Raw genomic sequence first — 22784 nt, forward strand, 5'->3', positions numbered from 1 at the left:
GATGGGATAAGGGAGTCCCATTTAAGCAACTTACCCTTGCAACTTGTAAGTTTTGATGACTGATGAGAGAGAGGCTGTCTCCAAATGACTTTGATTTGATATGCATATACCTGTCTGCTACTTCACAAAGAGAAAAAAAGTGTAGCCATATATGACTGTTTTATAATCCATTATAATCCAAAGCCGAAGGATATTGGATGAGAACTTTAGAATCAGTTGGTGCATTGAACGCTAGAAGATTCTCTAACAAATCAATTGCTAGAACAATCTTCCAATATCCAAGTATTTATGTCTATATCTTCTGAAATTTAGCATGATTCTTGTTGGTAGAGCATGTTAATGACGAATTGGGAACTATATTCTCTTCAGTATTCGGCTGGTTGTGGAAAATATTTACAGTGGACAGACTACCAAGTTCACAAGCAACTGACATTGTTTTCTAATGACAAATTATAAAAGAAAAACTTATGGTGCATAGTTGCATGGAAACAAGGTGATATGCGGAATAAGAAAAAGTAAAAAGAAGCGTACATTGATTCAATGTGACGAGTTCATTTACACAAAATATCGTGTTGTGATGTATACTTTTGAATGTATAGGCGACCAGACTTACAAGGCTGTATGGTGTCAATTCTGAAGTAGACTTCTGTATATTTGCATATGATCCATCACAGGTCAGTTTTATGCTGCCAAAAGTGGATCAATCAGTTTACTATCATTACCTGTTAATAATGATTGTATTACCCAGTAAAGAATTCCTGCAGAAAAGAAACTGAAGAACCAAGCATTGTTGTAGATTGTGACGAACAATTTTGGGACTGAACTCAGCATTCCGAGTTTCTGCAATAAACCAGGCATCACGGGCAAAATCCCAGCAATTAAAGCTGCCATTGCTACCAAATTATACCCCCCTGTATAATAATAGGAACCATTTTTTCTCAATGTGTACAGATCTTTTATGTTGAGCTTCATTTTCTTAATGAGATAATAATCTGCCAATAGTATCCCTGCTATTGGTCCCATTAGTGCAGAGTAACCAACAAGCCAAGTATATACAAAACTCTCACTTGATTTCAGTAATCTCCATGGTTGAAAAGCAATGCCAAGTAATGCTGTTAAAAGAGCTCCCCTCCAAAATGTGAACTTTGATGGGCTGAGATTAACAAGTGCATTTGCAGGTGCAACAACATTGGCTGCTATATTGGTGGTGATGGTGGCGAGGCTGATTCCGACAATTGCCATGATCATTGTACTGAACCCACCAATCTCTCCGAGGAGCTGGATGGGGTTTGTGATCAAATGACCGAAAATCACTTTGGTAGAAGAGGTCACGGCTAGCCCAACGAATGTGAATGCACCCATAAAAATAGGTAAGCCAGCTTGACCAATTATCTGATCCTTTTGGCTTTTGGCGTATCTTGTAAAATCAGGGATGTTGAGTGCTAGTGTTGCCCAGAAGCTTATATTTGCTGTAAGAGAAGGGAAGAAGAGGGACCAAAATTCAGAACTTGAAAGACGAGAAGATAGAGAAAGCATATCGCCTAGTCCACCGGCATTAACATATGCCCAGATGAGAAGGCAAGATGTTAGAGCTATAAGGATTGGAGCTGCATATTTCTCAAGCACTCGAATTCCTTCCATTCCTCTCCTAACGATTGCTAATTGAGCTAGCCAAAATGCAAAGAAGCAAGAGAATTCAAGTGGAGAAGTTCCTAACCAAGGTAAAACTTGTGACAGAGAGGATTGTTTGATTGAATTTGGCAATAGTAGAAAAATCGCTTCTCCACCAATCCAGGTCTCAATGCCATACCACCCACAACCAACTAATGCTCTTAGGAGTGTAGGGACATGGGCACCTCTGATTCCGAACGACGATCTTGCCAGCACGGGGAACGAGATGCCGTATCGAGTACCCGGTTCCCCGGTGAGGACTAGTGGGACCAGCAATATAAGATTTGCTGCGACCACTGTGGCTATGCCTTGCCACCATGCCATCCCAAGGTCAACAAGACTACCAGCAAGGTAATATGATGGGACCCCAACAACCAACCCAATCCAAAGGCTTGCCATTTCCCACCCAGAAAATGTCCGTTGACTTGAAGTTGTAGGTTTGAGATCATTATTAATAAGTGTGGGATCAGCCTCAAATTCATCCGTTTGAGTATCGGGTATGGGATTGATTGATGCCATTGAACGAAGCGATGATGCAGAGCATCTTCTGCAGAGGGAACTTAAGGTATACTTGGGTTTGATTGGAAATGAGGTAATTGAGGTAGCTGGGGTGATGCAGGTATATTTGGGTTTGAGAGTGTGGGAATAGGAAAGTGAAGTTTGAAGGTGGGGCTGGAAATGGAGGCTGAGATACTTGGATACCATAGTGATGATTCACTCAAAAATTTTAAAAAAAGGTTTTGAAAGGTGTGGGTTAATGAGTTAATGGTGGCCTTGTTTGAATTTGGGATAGAAGGTGAATGGCTATGTTTGCCATGATTGTCACACTCATTAAATTTGAAGCTATGCTGTGATTGCAATTGGAAATGATTGCCCAATTTTACAGGTGGAATCTGCTGGTTAGAGTGTTGAATGATTCTCCAACAACTCTGGCTCCGTAAATTAAGAATCACAAGCTTTTTAAATTTATCCAAAGTACTATTACTGTTTCACATCAAATCAGATCGAACTATTTAGAATCCGAAGAAATGTTCAGGTAAAATTTTGGGCTATTTTAAGAGGTTGGATAGACGTCTCATCATGGTCTCTCATAGAGTTTTTTTTTTTTGACATTTAGTGTAAAAAGACATAAAAATGACCTGGACTTTCGTACCAACTTATATCAAAGTTCAGTAAAATTGGTATCAATATCAAAGTAACTCTTACTTTGGTACTTAAGTGTAAGTAAACTTTGGTATTAATTTTGAGTTTTGGTATCAATTATACCTACTTTAGTATCAATTTTGATATTTGGTACCAGTAATGTCAAAGAAACTCTTAGTTTTGAACCTCTAAATAACAAAATGTTGGCCTCTCGATCTTTGAACTAGAGGTACCAAAGTAACTCTTATTGTGGTATCTCTAGATTGCAAAATGAGAGACCATTTTGGCCTTTTATGACGAGACACAAACACTTTCTCCTATTTTAATTAGTTTTTATAGAATGATATTGAGTACAAATTACTTTATCAAATTTCAAGTACAATTAAATTTGAATTGAAATTTTCTTTTACCTATTCAGTAGGGATCTAAGACAATGCTCGATTTAGAAACCTTGTTGCTAACATTTGAAGTAGTGTCTCAAACACAACTTACGAGCTTCCGACTTTTGGTGCCATAACAAGTTTTTTGGCCATGGAAAATGCCTCGGGCTTTACAGTAAACAAATATATTATAATTTTTAAATTTCATAATTTATTTTGTTACTTTTCGTATTTTTTATCCATTAAGATATTGGAAAATTCACGTCACGACGTGATAATTAAAAAAAAATTTGGGAGGCTTGAATTTGAAAACAATATCTTAATAAAAGGAAGTGTGGTAAGAGAATATGGCATCAACATTGTCTTGTAAGTTACCTAATAAGAGTGTTAGAGATGTATATACTTGTTTAAGTCTTTTTAGTTAATTATAATTATTACAAGACTTCGTCATATTTTATTTGAAACATTAGACAACAAAGTCAGTGTATTGATAATTAAGCTCTTACTTTTCATTTTAGAGGTCACATATTTTATACCTTGCACTTATACATTTTTTTATAAAGTGATGAGTACATATAGATTTAAATTTTGCATTAGAAATTTGAGGAGAGTGCTACATGACATGTAGGTTTTTTCGCACGTTTTTAATATATTTGTATAGACTTTTTTTTTTTTTTGAGGGGAGCACCATCAATCGACATATATTTGTATAGACTTAAAAGTTATATATAGCGTCCCTCAAAAAAAAAAAAAAAAGTGATATATAGCGAGTAGCCATACCTAAAACGTAATTGGAGCATTGTGTTTCTCTTTCATGGTATAAAATTCACTTCATTAGTTCATATAAGCAGCTGGGCATACTTTTATTTTGCAATAGACACGGGCATAAGTTGTAAAGTATCAGTCGCATGAGATTTTTTTTTGTTTGAATTGGATGCATTAATTAATTAAGAGGAACAAAGTTTACCACACTCTCGGAGCTAGTGGGAGTTAGGAGTAGAGATGACGGTGGGTAAAATAGATCATGTTCGAATTTGTGGATTCAGATTCATTTTTAATGGATCTGGGATCTCAAATTTTGGACCTTATGGATCCGGGTAGAATATGGATCCTCCTTGAAAAAAACGGATCTAGACCGGATCTTAAATTTTTATCTGTTTTTATAATAATATTATTATTTAATATTATATTAATTAGTTATTACATGTAAAACATATTTTCGCTTGAATTTCGGATCTGTTCTAATTAATGTGTGGTTTTTGTGCGAATTTACTAGATAATTGAGTTTGAAAATTGGGTTGATAATTAATCTACAGTTTGATAATTGAATAGTTGTAAGTAGTTGCAATGATTATTTTTCAAACATTAAATGTATTTTTTGGTTGATATTAGATGACTTTATTGTTTAAAATCTTCAATTATTGTGAAAATTAGGATAGTTTTAAGACAATAGGCAACGATCTGTTTAGGACCCGGATTCGTAAGATCCATACAGATTTGGATCCTTATTCTGATTACCTAGTGGATCCGGGTAGGATCTGGATCCTTGCATAAAAAATGAATCTAGATCTGGATTTGGATTCTAGATGACCTTGTGCAGATCCTACCCATTGCCATCTCTAGTTGGGAGTCTAACATGTTCAGCAGGGGCGGTTCAATTATCAAGGATCCCCCGCACATTTAATATTATATTGGGCCCTTTATTAATAGATTAAAAGTACGTATTTCCTCCGTTTCATTTTACTCGCTACACTTCTTAATTCACGGACTCCTATGCAATTTTTGGAGAAGAGAGAGGTAGATAGTAAAAAGAAAAGGAATTCATGTGAGAGGAGAGAAATAGAGAGAGTTTATTGCCCAAAAAGGAAGTGTAGCAAGTAATGTGAAACTTCCCATAATGAAAAGTGTAGCGAGTATTATGAAACGGAGGGAGTATATGTTTCAATTTTAATTTAATAGTATAAATTATAAAAAAATCATACATTTAGGGTTGAATCAGTTAACAAGCAGTTGGTGTACGACAATGAAGATAATATCAGTCCGTTTCTTAATACATTAAAAGTACAAATATAAGTTAAATTTTGGATTATAAAATTTAAATATATTCACAAATTAACATATCACTGATATAAAATCAAAGGCGTCCTTTCGATAAGTTGTCTTTTTAATGTTGGTCTCCAGTTACTCTAACTTATTTGCATCTAGATAAGAGTTTATATTCCCCTCAAAAGATAAGAGTTTATATTTTATATTAGTTGGCTTACTGAATAAATGTGTTACAGTTTTATCTTATACTATATTTGTTAATAATTAATAAGCTCATGTTTTTACCATTACCCTTAAGCTAAGGGGTGGGCTTGTTTAAATCCAATATGAGTGATTAGTTTGTTATTAGTATAAATAAAAAGTGTATAACTTCATTTAAGGGTTGAAAATTGTAAAAAGAATATTCTTTTGAAATATTTGAGGAGTGACATCAATCTTTTCATCCAAGGATTATTAAAATTATTGCTGGATTACTTAAATTAGGAGTTGTTTAAGTGAACTAAAACCGTAATCAGATGATCATGAGTGATATGTTTGCACTAGTTTACTATCCGATTATATATTTATCCTATTTCTCCACTAAAGACGGTGCATATATCATACTCACTCCGTTTCATTTTAATCTACACACTTACCCTTTTCACGCATGTCAATGCAAAACTTTGAGGACATATATCTTTAGTTTTGTATTTGTAAAAATTATAAAAAGTACATATTAATAAAATACATATGATGATGAATCTAACAAGATCCCACATGACTATATTTTCATCCGCGTATAAATCACAAATGATGGTCAAAGTAAAAATTTGTGAATAGTGTAAAATATCAAAGTGTAACAATTAGAATGAAACGGGGGAGTATATGATATGAGTCCAACACCAACAATGAAAAATGTTTTATACAATGAGTCAATATCTATTAATATAAAAATAGTATATGAAAGCCTTAAATTTTTAGTGGCCCTATACAGTTGCCTTGTCGCACGTGATCAGCATCATCCCTGAAGTTTAGATATATGTTTTAGAATATTTTCTAAGTCTGCTACATAGAGCTTAATACAATCAGGGGTAAGGTTGTTCAAAATACAGATATCATTCTTGATTATTTTTTTGACGCAAGTCTAGCCAACCCATCAACAAGTCGGTTGTGATGTTTGGTTCAAACGACATGAGATTCATTCACCCATCAAGATATACTGTATAGGGAAAATAACAATTTTAATTGTAAAGCTTAATTTGTTACCATGATGGCATGATGCATTTTATATAAGCCTTGTTGAAGAGGAGACAGATAATTAAGTATTCAAGTTAGGATTGAGTTTGGGTTAAATTTGGTAAAATATCTTAAGATTTGGTTTGACCAGGGTCAAATTAGGCCAAGCTCGGATTTATGGACATTCGTTTCACTGAACTTCTATACATCGCCCAACAATTACTTAAAATCGCCCAAATAAAACAATGCAATTACATTTATAACCTTCCTCATTTTTTTTTTCTTAAATCAACACCATCCACCTCACCTCCTGGCTGCCGCCACCACCACCACCATCTCCCTCACCTCCTGCCTTCCACCACGTCTCGCCAGGACATTAGATAAGCAGTGTTATATAATCACATAAAGTCAACTTTATAAATGAGAGATTTTTCTTTGTAATTTGGGGTGATTAAACCCTGATGTCTACAGTACATCCATTTTATACAAGTTATGTGAAAATTTACTTTAAATCAAACATAGGTTAATCAATCCTGGGACACACAGACAACCTGCTTGCCCACATTTTTACCAGTGAAAAGCCCGGCGAGAGCTTTTCTACCATTTCTGATAAGGGTAAATAGGTTGCGAATCCCTGCCTTGTCATGATTTCTATGCTGAGACGCATCCCACAAACAGCTATTCTACCATGAGCTCTCATGTTGAGGAGCACAGCGTCGAAAGTTTTTTTATAGTGGAGAACGTCCGGCCAAGACGTTCTACCCATGGGGCGATCGTCCGGCTAGGACGTTCTACCCATGGGGTGAACGTCCGGCCCGGACGTTCACCCCATGGGTAGAACGTCCTAGCCGGACGATCGCCCCATGGGTTGAACGTCCTGGCGGGACGTTCTCCACTATAAAAAAAATTCGAAATAAAGGTGGCTGCGGTGGAGGTCGACGGTGGTAGTGGGAAGGTAGGTGGTGGTGGGGTGGTGGGGGAAAAGAGAAGGTGAAATGGCAGTAGGTTGGTGGTGGAGGTGGTGGGTAGTGTAGAAAAGAGGAAAGGGTAAATTGGGCTATAAAAATATATTTTGGGCGATTTTAAGTACTTTATGGGCGATGTTTAACAATCCTAACTTGTTGTGGTTGTCTTAGATTGATTTCAGTCGGTATAATTTTTAGGGTATTCAATTTTGGTTATAAATTAATTAAGTTTTGATGGGTTTATTCCACTCGAATTAGTTTTGCCAAGTTTGGTCTACGATTTACATTGAATCAACATTATTTTGGACAAAAAATATCTTACTAATGATTCAGTTTTTTTAAAAATCGTACCAATTTATGTGTATATCATTTCAATTTATAGACTTATCCAATTGTTGGACATAACAATTTATGAACCTTTGATATCGATTTATGAATATGTAATCTCAATTTATGAATATGCTATCAATCTATGCAACTCTAATATCAACTTTTCCACATACTATTTCAATTTATAAATAAATGTCTCTTAATTTCTAGATGAATCTCAGTTTATGGACAATACAAATTTTGAAATGACATAAAGTATATAGATATTTTTTTTTATCAATATAGTGTTAAAGAAACTTATCACTTAAATTAGAACTCGAAAAGCAAATAATATACTTATCGTTTTGAATATTGTTAGTGACTCCTATTATTCTTTCCATACCTACTTTTTTCTAAAATCAAGATTTAAGATTGAATTCGATTAGTTGCTGGTTTACGTGCATATTTAGTTATTTGTTAGCGAGTCAATTACGAGTACTATGCTATTAGTGAATCTCAAATTTTTGCTTTGAAGTGTCTTGTAGTTTGCGGATTCCATCCTAAAAGAGGCAATAATCCAACACTCGTTACAAGAGTGAAAGGAACATCCAACTAATTAGATTACCTTTAATTCTTAATGCATTAATAATAGTGAAAATATTGGGTCAGACCGGCTGACCCAATGCATATTGTCAGACGGGTTGAACCCAGTACGGTAGAACCGTTAGTAACGTACGCATGCTTAGTACCACAGTCGTGCAGTCTACTGGTGCCGGAGAATCTTTTGCTTCCATTAACGCCGCTGATTTTTGTTTGAGGAGAGAGAAAGTAAGAGAGTGAAGAAAAGGTGGCGAGTAAGAATGTGAGTGTGAGTGGGAGGAAAAAGAGAGGGGGGTAGAAATAGGAGGGAGGACACGTGGCGATCATCGTGGAGGAATTGAGATGATGGAAAATGCTAGTTGGTTTATCCTTTCAGTTGGTTACTTTATTCTTTCAGTTGGTTTTTTTATTCTTTCAGTTAGTTCTTTTTATTCTTTCAGTTGGTTTTTTTTTATTCTTTCAGTTAGTTCTTTTTTTCTTTCAATTGTATCTATTAATCTTTCAGTTGGTTGTTGATGAGGCTGGTCCGACCACTTCTATTGTGTCACACTCGTCTGACACAATAGTCTAGAGATGGAAATATCCAGTGGACCATCCGCCCACTCGGTCCACCCGCTTTAATGGACGGGTGAAAAACCCGACTTAAACAGATGGTAGGCGGGTGACGGATTAACGGATGCGGGTGACGGATCGGATACGGGTGGGCAATTTTCATCCACCACCCGACCCGTTAACCCGACCCATAACCCGTTTATTTAAAAAAAAAAAAACCTTTTTAGGTCCAACCTAAAAGCCTAACTAAATGGTCCAACATAAGCCCACTACGGCACTACCTAACCTAATTTTCCTAAACCTAACATTCTCACTCTGATACTCTCAGTGTCTCACTCTCATTCTCCCAACCTCCCTGTCTCCTTCTCTCTCATTCACTCACGGCGGCAGTAAGGCACGACGCCTCTCAACTCTAGGCTTTTAGAGGCTATTTTTATCCAACTTTAAGGTATTCTAAACTCAAAATCCTTTTTACTTGTTTAATTCTTTTAGTTTGTTAAACTCAAACTCATATCTGTTGTAGTTTGTTTAAAACTCAGATCTGTTGTAGTTTGTTTAAAACTCAGGTTTGCTGCTCAAACTCCTTTTTTTACTTGTTCATACAAATTTGCTGCTATAATTTGTGTTCATACAAGTAATTTTTTTCTGTAATTTGTTTCTACAGGAAGTTGTTTGCTGCTGTTGCTGTTTTCATCGTTTTGTGTTGCAAAGTGACACTACTACAATAGTGCTACTATTCTGCTACTTGCTTGTTGCCACTGATTTCAATTTTCCCACTTTTTTAATGTTGCCATGTGTTGGCAAACTTAGACTTGATTTAACTCTAACTAGTTGTTTTTATTGAATATGTGTGTACCGATTATTAATCAAAATTTGGAAGTTCTCTGTATAAATTGTGCATTTACCCAATCACCCGATCCATCCGTTTCACCCGTGGGTGATGGATGGATGGATGGATTCGGGTAGATGTTTGACCGGGTGATGGATGGATCGGGTGGGGTGGATGGAGGCGGGTGATGGATGCGGGTGATGGTCCACCCGCCCCGAACCCGATCCATTTCCATCTCTATACAATACCTTCTCTTAATAATATAACTAGCCTTCATATGCACGCGATGCGTGCGTTAATTTCAAAATTTGTTATTCTATTAGATACTTCATTCGTACTTTATTTATGATTAAACTTAAATGTGAAAAATTCAACAGTTAGATGAATTTAGATATATTAATTCGCTAATGTAAAAAAATAAAAAGGTTGTGAGTGATTGTTAACATTAATTTTTTGTGAATGAATATTGAACTGAAAAAACAAAAATAATGAGTTGGTTTAACTGAATTAAAGAATATCAAAGATGTGAATGTTCAGACTTTTCATGTGCACGTTATGTATGTCATTTTTTTTTATAAGGTATAAATATTTTGTCCATTTAATTTTTGATTGAAGTATTTGATGCATGTACCATTTTAAACTTGTTTTAAATAGCAAGTTGGAATGAGAATTTTTAAATGATTTGTTTTTGTAATTTTTTTCATTCCATTAATTAGATCATTAAGGATATTTTAGTCACTTCAAAAGAGGACACCACACCTCCTCCCTTGCCTTATATAATAGAGATTGGACATTCAAGATTGTAAGATATTTTCGACCAGTTTGTCAATAGCTCAAGTTCAATCAGGTCTTTTTTATCTATCAGCCAAGAGGCCTAGATTACCGTTGTTCTATACGTTGTGCAAGTGGCAACACTTCACCCTTCCATCTTCTAGGAATCTCTATCTTTTAGCTTCAGTTCAAACTGTCGACTAAGTACAGTTGAAACTTATTGGGAAGTTACGTTTGTCATAATTCTCACCGCATTATATGGACCTACACTTTGTGGTGTAGAATGTGCCACGTTTCTAAACAATTACTCAATGAAAGTCCAAGGAACTACATCATTTTATTATTATAAAAAAGGTAGTTTAAAGTATATCTATACTAATATATTAAAAGGCGTGCGTAAATCAAGAACGGTGCCACGTGGCGCTCTTACTAGGAAGTTTTAGTTCATGTAATCCATGTACAATGAAAAAAATTAGAAATTGCTTAGTATAGGTTTCGATCCCGTGACCTCAAGCTCATGTACTAGAGTTTTAACCACTAGACCAAGTTGTATTTAGTGATATTATATCAAAGTACAATATTAATAAATGAAATTTTTCTTACCCGGGGCATAGTCCGGACCTAATAACTAGTTGATTCTAATAATATGACTTCCTATTTTTTATATGATTAACGAAGGTTCAAATTTTGATGGATGCAAGTTTTAATTTTGAGAGAGGTTTTCAGATTTGTTAGATCTATGGATGAGTGACTCCGTATGAGGACAACTCAAAAAATAATTCTTCCGTGTCCAAAAAAAATAAAATTAAAAATATAACAATATTATTCTCAAACATACAATATTAAAGAACGAATTTCACGTGAAGAAAATAAAGTCTTGCTTGTAAAGTTTATAATGCCACTCATGGCCAAAAACAAAGGCTGAATCATCGAATTTGACCGATTGGTACAACACATTAATAAAAATTGTCGCATTAGCGCAAAAAGGTTTATTGACATATGATATAAAAACATCTCTTGTAGCACATCTGTACATCGGTATAAAATATAGTAGAAGTTTTTTAACAAATTGGTGTAGATAAATTAGCCTTAAATATTTACGTTTTCTATTTTTCAATCAAAACCAGCTTAACTCGTGCTTTGACAGAAATACACTAATTTTTGACTTCATTTTCACCATATCCCCCCTCTACCTCCCTCCTTATGGCACAATTAATTAGGGATTGATATTGACCTCGGTCTATTCGCGAACATTTGGGAATAGATTCGGTCAAAGCTCGGATCGTGATGGGTCGACCCAGATTTCGATTCAGCTCGAGGCTTTAACGAGCCGAGCCGAGCTGAGCTAGATAAGCTCGGCTCAAAAGCTCGTGAAAAGGCTCGATTATACTTTTATATAGAAAAATAATACTTCATTTTTATATACTTCCTCCGTTTTTTTTTAGATGTTACACTTTGCTTAAATTGCATGTTTCTAAATAGATGTTACACTTTTTTTTATTTCCTAAATTGGAAAGTTTTATGCTGTAAAATTACTCACTTACCCTTACTTATAAGGATTAATCAAAATTAAACTAACTTAATTCAACCTTATTATATACTAATCCAAAATTAATTAAACCTCCTTCTTTCTCTTCCACCACCCCTCCCACACCACCTCAGCTGCCCCATCCCTTCCCCCACCTCGCAGCCTCCTTACCCACCACCACAGAAGCCCGGCGAATTCCCACCACCACCCCACCACCCACCCAAAATCGCTACCCACCCAAAACCCCACCCCACCCACCTGAAAATAAGACCCCCACCCACGAAATCCTTCCCCACCTACCGAAATCACCACCCAGCCACCGAAATCCCCACCCCCACCTACCGAAAACCACCCAATTTTCTTCGCGCAAAACCGATGTGATGGATGCGCACCGATGTTTTGACGAGTTATAAGAGGCTTGTTGTCAAGGATTCTGCTGTGAAACCGCCGAAAATGGAGGCGAGGGTTTTATGCGAAGAAAATTGGGTGGTTTTCGGTAGGTGGGGGTGGGTTTTCGGCACGTGGTTGGGGTTTTCGGGTGGGTGGGTGGGGATTTCGGCGATGGGGTGGGGTTTTCGGGTGGGGGGTGGGGTTTTCGGGTGGGTGGGTAGGGTTTTCGGCGGGTGGGATGGGCGTTTCGGTGGCTGTTCGGGTGGGTGGGGTGGGGTTTTGGGTGGCTGGGTGGGTGGTTCGTATTTCAGGTGGGTGGTGGGGTGGTTGTGGGGAACCCAAGTTGGGTCCTCTTTTCTCTCTCCTCCCTTCCCTTAAACCCCATGTTAATTCTCTCCTAATTACTTCTCCAATTTTTGCCTAGGGAACAACAATTTTTGAAAGTGTAACATCTAAAAAAAAACGGAGGAAGTATATACATAGATATATTAACCCATATATCATACAATAATAAGTTAATAATTTCCTTGTCTAAAAGAAAACCTATAAATTTCAAATGTTACAAAAGAAAAAATAAAGAAAACATGTAAAAACTAGGAGTGATAAATAGTCAAGCCTGTTCGTGAACAGTTCGAGCTCTGGTCATTTAAATTTGGTCAAAACTCGACTCGTTAAGCTTCGAGCTCGGCGAGTTCAAATAAATTTAAACGAATACAAGCCGAGCATACCATAGTCCGGGTTCGAATCGACCGATAAACAGCCCTAGGCACACTTATCAAACAATGTCAATAGTGATAATGCAGTATATGAAGCAGTTTGTAAGAAGAGGTGAAATGGGGCAAAAATGTAAAAGAATTATATTTTATATTTTTTGAAGAAAGTATATTTTATATATTAATAATACAACAGTTGATTTTAACTCAATATATATTTTTATCACCAAAAAAATCATTATATATCTTGGAAAGATTATATATAATTGGTAATTTGATTATTTTCCATATTCATAAAAAATTCCTATAAAGATTATATATAGTTAGTTATATCAAATAATCTTCCCTCTTTCCTTATTAGATTTCTCATTTCTAATTTGGAGAATGTAGAAGATATAAGATAGTAAAATTGTAGGAAGGTGATTCCTTGAGTATTATTGCTTTCAATATAGTCATTACTTGCCTTTTGTTCACGCGATGCGTGCGAGGATACATCTAAATGAATCATGATGCGTTGGTTTGGGTTATTTTTATTTTGAGCAATAAAACTTGTGCACTGCCTGTCTGATTTAATTTAGAAGGAATTTTTATAAAAAAAAATCTTGCTTGTTAACCAGGAACAGTTGGTCCATATACTTATTTGCCACTTAAATTGGTGAAGATTAATTTTTCTCCTTTTCTAAATGTTCACATTTTGAGTTTTAATTATATTTGAAATGAAATTTTAAAATTTTCATACACAATCTGATTTTGCATGAAATGGTCACTTTAATTTTTCTCCTTTTCTAAATTTTAACATTTTGAGTTTCAATTATAATTGAAATGAAATTTTAAGTTTTTCATACATAATCTGATTTCGCATGAAATGGGCATTTTTAATTTTTCTCCTTTTCTAAATTTTAACACTTTGAGCTCAATTATATGTGAAATGAAATTTTAAAATTTTATCTGATTTCACATGAAATAGTTTTCGCAAATTAATGTAATTTTTTTTTTCTGAAAATGGATTGTTGCAAAAGTTGTTCGCAAAAAGGTTTGATATTGTTTTGTTTTTCAAAATTTATTTCTGAACATGGATATTTTGTAAACTAAATGTGTCATAAATGAATCAAATTTCATACACATCTTGTTTTCTGATTTTATATGAAAATGAATCAAATTTAAGTTTAATTATATAAAAGCCCTCTTCAACTAATTGCTATTATCTCCATTTTTTCAACTACATAACTTTGAAGATTAAAAGAATTATGTACCTGTTTGAAAGTTCGCAAATCGCCAATGGACGAATGTGTGATATCACTGTCAAAATCTTATATTTTTCTCAGATTTGTGTTTATAGGTAATTTTTATGAGTATGTAATTGTGAATGGTTATTGAGAACAGTGATTTGTAAGTGAATTTTGTGAATGTTTTTGTATGTATTGACGTCCTAGTATAGTAGTTTTGTTTGTAAGTTAATTTTTAGTTTTTGTAAAGTTTCCTGATCATTTGAGTGATTTGCGTGATTTTTACAACGTGATTTTCTCAATTCTATGAGTGATTTGTAAAGTTTCCTCATATAAGTGATTTCTGAGTGATTGTAGAAAATTAATTTCCGATGGCTTTGTTTGACCCCCATGTTGGTATTGAGATTCCTTTTGTAATTTAGAAAGGGAAGGGGGGCAAAATAGTCAGTTCAAACGAGGACACTGTTGCTCCCCCCTTCCCTTATGTAATAAAGATATAAACAATTATACTAACGTAATCTAAGGTAATACAGAAGGAAGGTAACTATACATTACCATATATAATATATTATATACAAATATAAACATATTCTATTACACCCCCGCAGTGGAAGCGGGAGGAGGTCGTACGCTGAGACTGTCCCGAAAATCATCAAAAAGTACGGGCGGAAGCCCTTTAGTGAAAATATCTACAATTTGATAACGGGACGGAATATGTATGACACGTACTTCGCCACGGGAAACTTTTTCACGGACGAAATGAATGTCCATCTCAATGTGCTTAGTGCGCTGATGTTGAATGGGATTATTACCTGAGAAATAGACCGCAGTCACATTATCACAATAAACCAATATGGATTTTTGGAGAGGACAATGAAGTTCCAATAGGAGATTCCGAAGCCAGCATATTTCAGAAACAACATTATCAACCCCTCTATATTCGGCTTCGGCACTGGAACGAGATAGTGTGGGTTGTCGCTTAGCTGACCAGGAGAATAAATTATCGCCAAGAAACACTAGTAGAAAAATGATGATTTGCGTCCCCTCATTTGCGTTGCACAGAAACGGAAACGACGCACAGTTGTGATTTGCGTCGCATGTGGGAAGCTGTGCGACGCAAATCACAAAAATCTCTCCAGCAGGTGCGCGGTATATGCGTCGCACCCTCCTGACATGCGACGCAAATTAACAATGTGCTTCGCATGTGAGGAGAGTGCGACGCATATATCGCGCACCTGCTGGAGAGATTTTTGGACCAATGTGCGTCGCACCTACGGAGCATGCGACGCACATCACTTCTAAATGTTAAGCATATAACTAGCGCTTAACATTTCTCAAACCCTAAAATTTCTAAAACGCGTCCCTCTTTCTCTCTCACTTTCGTCCCTCTCAACCAGCGTCTCCCTCTCAAATCCTAAAATTTCTCTCTCTCACCCTCACCCTCTCTCTCACCCTCACCCTCTCCTTCTCCCACTCTTAACCGCCGCTCCATGCGCCTCAGTCTCCCTCCTAAAAACTTTAACCCATTCGTCTGCTTCACGCCGCATCTTCCCTTCGTCTGCTGCACTCTCTTTCTCTCTCCTCGTCGCCGCTATTGTTGCTGTTGTGTTCTATCGTTGCTGTTCGTTGTTCTATTGTTGTTGTTCGTTGCTGTTCGAGAAGCCACCATAAAAAAATCGCTCCTCCAATAAGAAAACCAGATCTGAAACTGGAGCAAATATGAGATTTGTAGATCTTATCATTCGAAACTCAAGAACAGCGAAGGGAAATTGAAGAAGAACAAATCGCAATTTGAAGGAAAACAAATTGAAGAAGAGCAAGAACTCAGCGCAAGTTAAACTAGATCTTAACCTTCGACGAAAATATTCGATGGTAATTAATTCTAATGATAGATATTTAGGGTTTTCCAGAGTTTCTTTTGTTGTATTTGAAAAGTTTTTGAGAGATTTGTTTGTTGTTTTAGAGAATTTGTAATTCTTATTAATTTTTTTTGGGATGAGGTGCAGATCTAAACCTTCCCTTAATCTCTTCTGTTTTGGATTTGTAGATCTACATGTTTCGTTGTTTTTGTCAATTTCACTATCTAAGATCATCATAAATTTCCTCCACTTTTGTTTTGTTATGATGATATAAAATACAATGATTAAAATTATTAGTATTGTTCATTTTTTGGTGTAATTTTTATTTTTCACGTCAATTATTAGTATTCGTACAGGGATGGATTATAAAAATTAATTTAAGGGGATAACTTACCACAATTGCTGTAATTAAGTACATTTTAGAAATATGCCAAATCCAACTTGAATAGAGTAATAGAATTTCTAAAAAAATTTGCCAGAGAATTTGTATGCGTTTTATCAGATTTTTTTTAAAGAAAAAAACAACCATTTGCGTCGTTTGTGGCAATCCATCTGACGTAAATTTGGGCCTTTTGCGTCAGATGTTCTGTCATATGCGACGCATATGGCACGAATGGTTGCATCCCTTCTCATTATTTGCGTCGGGTGGGACATACGGTCCGACGCAAATGACACGACTTTTGCGTCGCACTTCTATTCGACGCAGATTAGTTATGCACAATTTGCGTCAAGACCTGTGCCGTCGGACCCAAGTCCGACGCAAATAGGGGTCTCAAGTCCGACGCAAATCGTCCATTTTCTACTAGTGAAATATACAATAACCCGAAGTAGATTGTAGTGCGAGTGACAACAATACCCAAGAAAAAACTAAGAGGTCCAAGATCTTTCATAGAAAATTCAGTGCCCAAAAGATGCATAATAGATGTACGAAGAGCATCTGAGGAAGCAGTAAGAATGATATCATCCACATAAAGAAGGATATATGCAGTATCAGTACCTTTCCTGTATATGAACAGAGAATGATCAGATGTGCTCAGAGAAAAACAAGAGTAGCGACATAGTCCGCAAAACGTTGGTACCAAGCACAAGGAGCCTGCTTAAGACCATAAAGAGATTTCTTCAACAGACATACATAATCAGGATGTTGTGGGTCTTTTGAATCCCATAGGCTGATGCATATAGACTGTTTCATTCAAATTACCATGTAAAAAAGCATTTTTCACATCCAAATGATGAATAGGCCAAGAATGTGATAACGCAAGGCTAAGAACAGTCCGTATAGTGGCCGATTTTACAACCGGACTGAAAGTTTAATCACAGTCCACTCCTTTCTGTTGTGACCTGCCATCACCTACAAGACGGGCTTTATGCCTCTCAAAAGAACCGTCAGAATTTCTTTTATGACGAAATATCCACATGCACCGAATAGTATTCACATCGGGGGGGGGGGAGGGGGGTACCAACTCCCAAGTCTTATTTTTAATTAGAGCATTAAATTCATCCAACATTGCATTTTTCCAATTTGAGTCATGGAGAACACTCACTAGAGTTTTAGGTATGTCCAATAGGATATGTTAACTTAAAGGGAAGAACATAGGAATTTCCTTGCTTTGTTGAGCTTTCTCTATCATGTGACATGGAGGTTCACATATATAATGCCAAAAAGTTGACTTCATGATGAACTAAGTCTTGGCCTATGTCTTATGTACGAACAAAATGGTATAGACAAGCTAGTCCGCCCATTCATACGTTGAGCAATATCTACGCCATATTCATGCATGCATGCTTCCTACTATTTATACACAAACACATACACTTCAATTAATCTTCCCTAGACTTACAAAAAAGAAAAAAATATGACTTGTTTTTCCCCTACCAAAACATGTTACCGATACCTTCTATTTCTTCTTGCTTGCACTATTTGTTACCCTACTACAATGGCATCATCGCTGGGATTACTACAATCGATGATGAAGGCACTATTTGATGTCTCCACAACGAGAGAGAAGCCTTACTCGAATTCAAACACGATATCCGAGTTGATCGTTGTGGGCTACTCTCTTCGTGGGGTGAAGATGTACACCATAAAGACTGTTGTCAATGGCAAGGCTATATTAGTCTAGCAATGGCCCGTAGTTGTCCTATTATATCTGCATGAGGGATATAATAGTAATATATATAAAGTGTTGTACAAGTGTGGAGAATAATTGTGTTAACTAACCTGATTTGATTAACCCTGACATTCAATATATATAGCGTTTACACCTATGACTAGTAAAATCCCATAACAACATTTACATATAATGTTACTCTAATACACCCCCTCAATCTTTACGGGGTGAAACAACAGATATATTGGTACGATGCTTAATAAATAAGTCAGTAGATGGGCCCTTAGTAAAAATATCTGCAACTTGAGACTGATTAGGAACATGTCGAACACTAAGCCCTCCCTTGGCAACCATTTCTTGAACAAAGTGATAATCAACATCAATATGTTTGCTATGAACATGATGAACTGGGTTAGCAGTGAGATAAGTAGCAGAGACATTATCTCAATAGACGATCACAGGACGATGCAGAAAATGGCCAATGTTAGCAAGAAGTTGCTTGAGCCAAATGGTTTCCGCAGCGGTGTAGGCAGCAATCATGTATTCAGCTTCAGTGGAGGATTTAGAGACAGTAGGTTGCTTTTTCGAACACCAGGAAATAAGATTCTTCCCAAGAAAAACAGCATAACCAGTAGTAGAACGTCGCGTGTCAGGACATCCTACCCAATCTGCATCGGAATAGGCAATAACAATAGTAGGAGAACTGCTTCGATACAAGAAAAGACCGAAATCCAATGTGCCCTGCAAACATCTGAAAATTCTTTTCACCGCATGAAGGTGAGTAGTACGAGGAGCATGCATAAACTGAGAAACCATATTAACAGCATAAGCAATATCTAGACGTGTCATAGTTAAGTACTGCAATGCACCAACCATACTACGATAATCTGTGGGATCAGCAAGAAGTTCTTTATCAAGCAGAGACAATGTTACTCTAGAGAGAATAGGTGTGGTAACTAGTTTAACATTATGAAGATGGAATTTATGAAGTAAATCAGAAACATACTTATTTTGAGACAAAAATAAACCAGAGGGAGTACGCACAACCTGCACACCTAAGAAGTAATGATGATCCCCTAAATCCTTCATAGCAAACTGAGAAGAAAGAACATAAATGAATTTGATGACAAGAGGAGGACTACTACCAGTAAGGACAATATTTCCACATATAATAGAAGAATGATAAGATACCCACGATACTTAAGAGTGAACATAGAAGTGTCACAACTGCTGCACTTCAAACCAATAGATAAGAGAAAATTGTTGAAACGAGAGAACCAAGCTTTAGGAGCTTGTTTTAGACTATAAATGGACTTATGAAGACGAAAAATATGAGTAGGTTTAGATGGATGAATAAAACCCGGAGGTTGACGCATATAAACCTCTTCATGAAGAAAACCATGAAGAAAAACATTTTTGACATCTAATTGACGAATGGAGCATTTTAGGGACACAACAATAGTAAGGACTAAGCGAACAATAGTAGGCTTAACAACTAGACTAAAGGTTTCAAAGTAATCAATACCTGCTTGCTGGTGATTTCCAAAAACGACAAGCCTGGCTTTGAACTGCTCCACAGAACCATCAGAATTGTATTTAATCCTATAAACCCACTTACAACCAAGCAAATTCTTATCATAGTTGCGAGGTACCAACTCCCATGTGTCATTATTAATTAAAGCCTGATATTCATCAAGCATAGCTTGACACCAATGTGAGTCTTTAAAAGCTTGTTTAAAATTAGTAGGTTCAGACGCTATATATAATGTTACTTTAATAAGTACATATAATGATAATTACTAAAGATAATAAGTTGTAACATGTATTTACATATAAAGGCTATATAATGAAGAAATAGGAGTATATGTGAGTTGCACAATTGAGTCACATCGTGTTTGAATCAACTTATAGTCTCCCAACTCAAACTTGTATCTAGGAATTTTGAGTTCATCTTCATCTAGAGTTTGAATAGAGGTTGAGAAGTTGAAATATATCATGTGTTTATTTGTGACAGTTCTATACTCCTCTTTGTTGGCTGTCACATTAATGTTTCTAATTACTTAGATGTTCCCCTCCTTGAGCGTGCATTTGTAATCTGATGCATCATCTCCTTTTATAGAGCCTTAAATGTGATCTCCCTATTTTAGTAGGCTTTAGTTTGCAAGGTTATATCAAAATAAAACAAAAATAGATAATGTATTAATTATGGTATAGTGGGGCTTACTTCCTCATCTGAAGTATTGTTTCAACACCAATAAAATTGTTGGTTTTTGAGTTTATTACATCCCACATTTTGGTGACCGTAACTTTTAGTGTCCAATCTTGTCGTTCTTTGCTCAAATCCTTGATCAACTTGTATTTGATTCGTTCAGTTGATATCCTTGACCTTTTATTTATAATAGCATAGCACATAATTTTATTTATTATTCAAATATTTAAGTCATCAGTATATGTTCTAGACCAATGAAAAGTTAATGGCGAAAGTTCAAGATAAAATTTTACCTTTCTTTAGTGCTTATTGTGTTTACAAATCAAATTAAAGCCCATGTCATATAAATATGAAACAATTTGTTAAATTATGAAGGATTGGTAATATTGCTACAGTATATTGCTAAGGTATGTTGCTATGGAATGTTGTTGCGGTACCCTTCAAGCATCAATAAACCAACATGATTAACAATATCAACCCTCTTTCTAATATGTTGACCATGTCTCATTTTATCCAACATTCACGTTTTGAGGAGACTAAGGATGTAACATTTGTTGGTTTTTTATCAAAGAAAAAGAAAATATGAGGAGTATATTGGGAATCAGATAGGCTAAAGAGAGAGAAAATCTTCTTACTCTCTGGAGATTGTATTGTAATATGAAGAAGTAGGTAGCTGAATTATTACAAGCTAGTATTTATAGTTCAGTTAGTTAACAAACTAACATAAATACTAACTAACTAACAGCTTATGTATTTACAACCTATTATCTTTATTACAATCTAAGGAATATATCTTATATCCCCCCTTCAAGCTGGACATGGGAAGAATGCACAAGTCCAAGCTTGGAAGAAAGATGTTGATGATGCTGAGGACCTCCTAGAGGTTTAGTGAGCACGTCTGCCAACTGTTGTGAACTAGAGACATGAGAAGTTTGAAGAAAACCAGACACCACCTGCTTTTTAACATAGTGGCCGTCCCTGTTGAGATGCTTCGTTCTCTCATGGAAAACTGGATTCTGTGCAATATGTTTAGCAGCAAAATTGTCACAATATAACTTAATAGGTAAATTAACTTTGACATGTAAGTCATGAAGTAGGCCTTCTAGCCAAACAACTTCTGAACAGCACTAGACATGCTCTTATATTCAGCTTCTGCTGAAGACTTGCTCAGAGTTTTCTATTTCTTGGTTTTCCAAGAAACAAGATGAGAGCCTAGGAACATACAATAGGCACTGAATGATTTGCAACTAAACACACATGTACTCCAGTCAGCATCACTGTAAGCTTCCAATATAAGATCACATCTAGCAGAATAAAGTAGGCTCAAGTCAATAGTGCTTCTCAAATATTTCACCACATGTATAGCTTCCTGAAGATGAGGCTTTCTGGGACAGCTAAGAAATTGACTAAGATGTTGAGTTGTATAAAACAGATCAGGCCTGGTGATATTCAAGTATAATAACCTACCAACAAGTTGTCTATACACTTCTGGTTCATCTAGAATTTCACCACTATCAGTGGACAAGCCTAGCACTTTAGGTAAAGGAGTAAGAACTGGTTTGTCAGATGGCAAGTTAAACTCCTTTACAATGTCTGAAATGTACTTTTTCTGGCTGAGCAAGGTACCAGAATCATTTCTGATAATTTCTATACCTAGTAAATACTTCATATACCCCAAGTCTTTAATGGTAAAAGCCAAGTCAAGATCCTTTTTCACAATATTGATTTCAGATTCACTAGTACCAGTCAATACCATATCATCAACATAGACAAAAACAGCCAAGAATTCTCCATCTTTCTGCCTAGTAAACAGAGAGTAGTCCTGAATGGATTGAACAAAACCATGAGCAAGAAGGAATTTACATTATTCCTTGTTCCATTGCCAAGAAGCCAGTTTAAGGCCATAGATGGACCTTTTAAGTCTGCACACATCTCCATGTTGTGCCTTTTTACAACCCATAGGAGGCTTCATAAAGACTTCTTCATCTAAGAACCCATGAAGAAAGGCATTATTTATGTCAAATTGACATAAAGGCCACCCTTTAGCAGTAGCTATAGAAATAAATACTTTAACAATAGCTATTTTAGCCACTGGTGAGAAAGTGTGAGTGCAATCTTTCCCTGGAACTTGTTGATACCTTACTGCCACCAGCCTTGCTTTATACCTCTCTATTGAACCATCAGGATTGTATTTGATTATAAAAATCCATTTGGAAGCAATAGCTTTCTTGTCTTTGGGAAGAAATGTCAACTCCCAAGTATCATTC

The 22784-nt window shown here is 35.9% G+C and overlaps 1 protein-coding gene and 1 long non-coding RNA gene across 2 annotated transcripts; one reads left to right on the plus strand and one right to left on the minus strand.

Annotated features, from left to right (window-relative positions):
• Positions 1–340: 340 nt before the first annotated feature.
• Positions 341–2631, minus strand: LOC104898588 (purine-uracil permease NCS1). Its single transcript, XM_010685685.4, has one exon. It carries the CDS (start codon positions 2374–2376, stop codon positions 682–684), a length of 1695 nt encoding a protein of 564 aa, XP_010683987.2. The 5' UTR covers positions 2377–2631; the 3' UTR covers positions 341–681.
• Positions 2632–9002: 6371 nt separating this feature from the next.
• On the plus strand, positions 9003–10017 carry LOC125499383 (uncharacterized). Its single transcript, XR_007276247.2, has 2 exons — positions 9003–9329; positions 9546–10017. It is a non-coding gene; the product is annotated as an uncharacterized LOC125499383 (long non-coding RNA).
• Positions 10018–22784: the final 12767 nt, after the last annotated feature.

The sequence above is a fragment of the Beta vulgaris genome, chromosome 7 (assembly GCF_026745355.1).
Source record: "Beta vulgaris subsp. vulgaris cultivar EL10 chromosome 7, EL10.2, whole genome shotgun sequence".
NCBI classification, from domain to species: Eukaryota; Viridiplantae; Streptophyta; class Magnoliopsida; order Caryophyllales; family Amaranthaceae; genus Beta; species Beta vulgaris.

Bases quoted from the DNA above. Each gene is read 5' to 3' on its own strand.
- LOC104898588 (XM_010685685.4), bottom strand. From the start codon at position 2,376: ATGGTATCCAAGTATCTCAGCCTCCATTTCCAGCCCCACCTTCAAACT.